A 5,277-nucleotide genomic window follows, 5' to 3' on the forward strand; every position below is an offset into this window, starting at 1 on the left:
TGCCAGCCCAGGGCTCTTCCCAGGGTCTTGCATTCAAGGGCGATTACATTTTAAAAAGAAAAACAGTTAAGTTAAAAACAAAATCAACCCTTCACTTCAAAGGGTCTGCAAGTCACTCACAGAACTTTGCTCTTCCTGAAACAGGGTCCCTTCCCGCCCAGGCATGCCAGGGTCCAGCTGGCTCTGGCCGCCATAAAGCCTCCTCTGGGAGACTCGGGTCTGGGCAACGGAGCCATAAACGGGGAATCCGAGAGAGCACCCGCTTTTTTTACAGGAAGAAGGGGACTCAGCATAAAGGGGGGTGGGAGGGCCTCATTTTGAAAATGACAGATTTGTAACTTCTCTTCTATCAAAACCAACACATCCTCTTCTTTCTACCCTCCGGACACCTCTCTGGTTTGGGACCAATCCTTCCCTGGGGACTGTCCCCACCCACGTGCCGGCTGAGCTCAGGAACCGCCTGCCTGCCCCCAGGTGGGGCTGCAACTCTGGCCCCCCAGGCCCATCCTCAACAGCTACCCCAGCCAACGCCAAGGCTCTGAAAGCGCAGGATGCCAAGGTGTGGAGAGGGCCTGTCCCCTCACCAGTGTGCAGGCTGGGGTGGCAAGGCCGACAGCCACTGCTTGCCCGGGCAGGGAGTGGTACTGGTTGGCATCCAGGCACAAAGCCACCCTGCTACTGTGCCTCCCGGCTCAGCGTGGCAGAGCTGGCCAACAGCCCACGGTCCCCCATCTGCCTCCAGGCCTGGGGGAGGCCTGCAGCTCTCAGGCCCCCTCGGCAGCACTGCCTCTGCCCACCTGCCTTTAACAGACAACGGGGGCTGTTTCCCGGTCACACGGTGAGGGTTTCGTCTGTTTCAAGGTGTAAGGCTCCAACTTGAGGGACTTTTTGACAAGTCCCACCGTCTCCCCTCCTCGCAGCACCCCGAACTTGTATCCAGCCTGGCTCAGAGCCAGCTCTGCCTGGTGAGGCTGGAGGGAGCACCAGGGCCTGCTGTCAGCCTCCTGGCACTGGTGCACTGACGCTGTGCCTTGTCACCCACCCCGCTGCAAGAGGGACTGAGGGGGCCAAGCAGCCAGCCAGACGCCAGGCCCCGTGCTGGGGAGGACAATCCTGCAGAGCCTGGTTAGCTTTGCGAGGACGTGCATCCACGGTGACTCTGGTTTGTCTGAATCCACCTGGCCAGGGAGAACCCTTGGTGCCAGGCTCCTGCCCCCCAGAGTCCAGAGCCAGGAAGGGGCTGCTCACAACAAAGGCACTCCTGCCCGGGCTCTCTGCCATACCCCAGAGCCTCGGCTAGGCTTGGTGGCGTGGAGGCCCCCACCCCAGGGCAGCCAGGACTCTGCACCCACACGGCTACGTGCACAGGGGAGTGGCCAGGCCCCTAGACCAGACTCCAGCACACCTCCCATTGCCCTGGGCGGCCTCCCCTCCCAGGAGCAGCAGGTGTGGGAGTCAGCCACATGCTTCTCTCCACCCAGCTCACAGGGCGGCCTTAGGCAAGTCACACTGCCCTGTGCCTCGGTCATTCTCTGTCATCACAGGTCGCCTCTGCCTATCCAGGTCCTGGCGTCCAGAGCAAGGACGTACTGCCTCCCTGCTCCCCTCACACCTCCCTCAGCGCCAAGGCCACGACCACCCAACCACGTGTTCCACGTGATGTGCCTGTGGCCTCCCGGGGCTTATGTACAAGCCAGGCTTTTCCATTTTGATTTTTAAAAAAAGACACAAAACACTGCCAGGATCTCAGATTCTGTGGCATCTAAGGCCTGGGAGGAGGAGGACACAGGGGTCACCCAGCTCCTAACTGAGGCTCTGTGCCTGCCCTGGGCCATCTCAAGAGAAGCCATGAGGTGGGGGTCAGCTGGGAAGGCACTGTTCATTTCATTCGTCCAAAACCTCCTTAAGTTTTAAGTATGAATATTAATCTTGATGCTTTTTAACTATTGTATTAACTTGCTGAGATTTAGAAATACTGTTATAAAAAAGAAAAAACCCACTTTTTAAATTTCTGTATTTTTTTTCTGTATTGTATCCTCATGGAACATTAGGGGTTTTCTATGGTAAGCACACCCAAGGTTTTGGTAAACACATTATCAAATATATATCCAGATGACTCTTCCCTAGAAGAAAAACAATCTTTACACCTGATAAAATATTTTGAAAAGAGAGGTCTTTTGTTTTGTTTTGTTTTCCTTTATTGGTGCTGAAAGGAAGGATGGATACTGAGGTGAAAATAAAACTGTGAGGCTCAAGGCTGGCGTCCTCCACTTATTTGAGCTACAAGTGGGGTCTGGGCCCTGCTCTGGCTCCAGACTGCGGGGCTGGCAGCCTGGGGTGGGCCATGGGGGACTGCTGACGGCCAGATGGCCTTTCCTACCAGAAGGATACAGCCCAAGTGTGCCCTAAAATGCTAGGACACCAGGCCATTTGGGGTTCTCTTACTAGGTGTCTCCTATTTCCTCTGAGCTTTGGGACCTAAATGACAAAAAGGCACTTGTGTGGGAGAAACAAGGCCATGGCCTCCGGGGTTCTCTGGCCGTCCCTGTGAAGCAAGGCTGGGCTGGGCGGGGCTGGCTCTGCACTGTACCCATCTGCCCAGAGACTTCGGTGGGGTGGGAGTGGGGTTCTGACCCACGAGAAAGGGCTGCACAGGAACTACTTGGAGACAGCCCCTCCCTGTCATCTGAACACCAGCCTAGCGTCCAAGTCTGAATCCTGACAGGCCGCCAGCTGGTGCTACGCTGGGGCCAGAGCCCAGACGCCCATGACTGTGGCCTGGTGAAGTTATCCACGGGGCGAAAGGGCCGGAACACAGGACTCTCAGCCCCCACCCCGTCAAGCCTTCAAACCCCGGAGACCCAGCCACGACTCGGCATTTCCACCCCCCACAAGAACCTTCCTAGCTGGAGCCAGCCAGGCAGGGGTCTGGAGATTCCAGAGAGCGAGAAGGAAAGGCAGGCGCCTGCCACCGGCTCTGCCCGCCAAGAGCACAGCATGGCAGCCCTGCATGCGGCCCCAGCAAGACGCCTGAACTTCGTTCACTTCCAGGTAGGGCGGCAAACGTCACCGCCTCGGAGCTTCCTGAGCACCTCAGAACCACAACGGCGTGGGGAGGGAGGGTCTGGTCTCCCTGACCTCTCCAAGGCTCCAAATTTAGTTACCAGCCCATTTTGCCTGCCACATCTGGAGCTAGAAGTTGGCAGTGCAAAGATGCAAAAATGGAAGGGGTCTCCTCCATGCTCTGAAGCCGAGCAGGTCCCCAGAGAGAGAGTAGCACGTTACACCTTTCTTCCCCAGAAAGCCACGCACCATTCAGAGGCCGCAGCCTCGGGCCGCTTTATTTTTCAAGTGAGGGTCAGTCTGAGGTGTCTGTGAGCCTGAACTCCATGGTGATGTCTCCGGTGTGGGGGTGAAACTCCACAGCGTAGCTGACAGTCCGGGGACCGCCCGGCGGCACTCTGGGATCTGGTGTGGTGCTGAAGAAGTACACGGCCTGCTTGCAGTGGGGGTTCCAGTGGCAGTGCCCCTGTCGGGGAGCGGCAGGAAGACAGTGAGGGCTCCCTGGCAACTGGGCAGCCTCCAGCCCAGGCAGCTTGCAATGGGGAGAAGCTGCTCAGGGGCCAGGTGAGCCAGGGCCACCGGGAGGTTATCATCTGGCCTAAAGAATTTGTGACGGGAACACCCAGAGCACAAGCAGCAGAGTGGCCTCCCAAGTGGCACCTGCTCTCCGGGTCAGCACACGCTGGGGGCCTGGCGCACACAGCACTACCTTGTCTCCCACAGGCTCCAGGAGGCCGGTGCTGAGCGTGCTGCCGGGGGCCAGCTGGTACTCCATCCACAGGACGGCCCCGTGGCTCCTCCCAGGCCTGAGGGTGTTAGGCCAAACAGAAACAGTCACACAAGAGACGGGGGCACAGCCATGGCTCCCTTCTGCTTTCCAGAAACCCCTGGTCTTCCCTACTTCCTTCCCACACAGGAGCTCCAAACACTCCACCGAACACAGAAAAAGCTACAGGAGAATCAGCCCCTGAGGCTGAGGTCCAGAAGGCTCAAGCGCAGCCCTGGCTCCAAAGGCTGAAGACCCCTCCCAGCTACCCCAGATGGCAGCCCTGGGAGCTCCGGCTCCAGGCAGATGATGGCATTTGCCTGTGCTGCCTGCCCCTCGTCCAAAGAGCCCTGAGGGGCTCTGGGCTCATACCCCCCCTCCCCCTCAAGTTAAAAGAAGGTTCTTCCTCAGGGAAGACGCAATTCCTCTCCATGGAGGGAGCTGGAGCTGTGCCTCACCCGTTCCTAACCTGCTTTCATTCCCAGGAGAATTCGGGGAAATGGTCTAATAGGTAGCCATAGTAACCACGTTCACATGTCTCTGCAGCTGTGATCTGACAAGGGGGCCTCAGATGTGGGGCTGAGCATGGCCCACTCTGCTTTCCCTCCCCACTCCCGCATGCCCAGAGCTGTGGGAGCCACTACACACGTAGGGCCACTTCTGACAGGGACAGGCAAGGATGTGTCATCCGCCGCTTGTCAGCATCTCCCAGGCCAACTGTGCTTCACCACGTGGACAGTAACTCCTAGGCCACCCCCTTCCTGTGCCCCCCACGCTCTCCAGAGCCTACACTCACCTCCTCAGTTCCATGGCGCCCTCGGCACGCATGGGCTGCTGGGGGACCGGCTGCCGGAAATCAAAGGTCAGCATGTGCTGGGGCTCGGAGAGGCTGCGGCAGGGGTACTCCCACAGTGGCTGGGGCTCGGCCTCCTTGCTCTCTCTGAAGTCCAGGGCACGCTGAGAACAGAGATGGGGACTCAGGGTCTGCAGAGACAGAGCCAGCTGTCAGAGGGAAGAGGCCCTGCCGTGGCCCGGGTGTCCAGGGTAACTGCAGTCACGCAGGTCAGGGAGCGCTCACGGAAGGCTGAGCTTTGATCAGACCAGCGGGCTTCTCCCTTCCTGCTGCCTGTCAGCCAGCTCCTGGGCATCACTTCACCTCTTTCTCCCTTTTAAAAATGGATGACTATGCCTCTTGAGCTATTCTGAGGACCAAATGTCTCCATCACTGATGAGAACACCTGGCACTTGGACACTCACCCACACTGCCTGCCCACTGCAGCTGTAAGACCCTCGACAGGAGACATCCAACAGGGCTGGGGCAAGACAGGTGGATGGGGAACGGTGTCTGCAGGAGGTGAGCTGCCAGTATCTACTGTACCAAGGACCTGCAGGAACACCCCTTACACACCCCTCCCTTGGAATGCAGTCCCCAAAATGAAAACGGCTGC

The 5,277-nt window shown here is 58.3% G+C and overlaps 1 protein-coding gene across 2 annotated transcripts in view; it reads right to left on the minus strand.

The window, feature by feature from the left end:
• Positions 1 to 3,087: 3,087 nt before the first annotated feature.
• The window catches only part of PRMT7 (protein arginine methyltransferase 7), a 43,824-nt gene continuing 41,634 nt past the window's right edge, over positions 3,088 to 5,277 (minus strand). Inside the window, exons 16-18 of one of the 2 annotated variants that reach the window (XM_012660599.1) lie at positions 4,626 to 4,813; positions 3,773 to 3,869; positions 3,088 to 3,529 (exon numbers count right to left, since the gene is read on the minus strand). In XM_012660599.1, coding sequence (XP_012516053.1) covers positions 3,359 to 3,529; positions 3,773 to 3,869; positions 4,626 to 4,813 — 456 coding nt within the window. In that variant the 3' untranslated portion in view covers positions 3,088 to 3,358. The remainder of the gene's footprint in view (positions 3,530 to 3,772; positions 3,870 to 4,625; positions 4,814 to 5,277) is intronic. The other variant, XM_012660600.1, reaches the window with a different exon arrangement.

Source organism: Propithecus coquereli, unplaced genomic scaffold, assembly GCF_000956105.1.
Source record: "Propithecus coquereli isolate 6110/MARCELLA unplaced genomic scaffold, Pcoq_1.0 Scaffold67, whole genome shotgun sequence".
Classification (NCBI taxonomy): domain Eukaryota; kingdom Metazoa; phylum Chordata; class Mammalia; order Primates; family Indriidae; genus Propithecus; species Propithecus coquereli.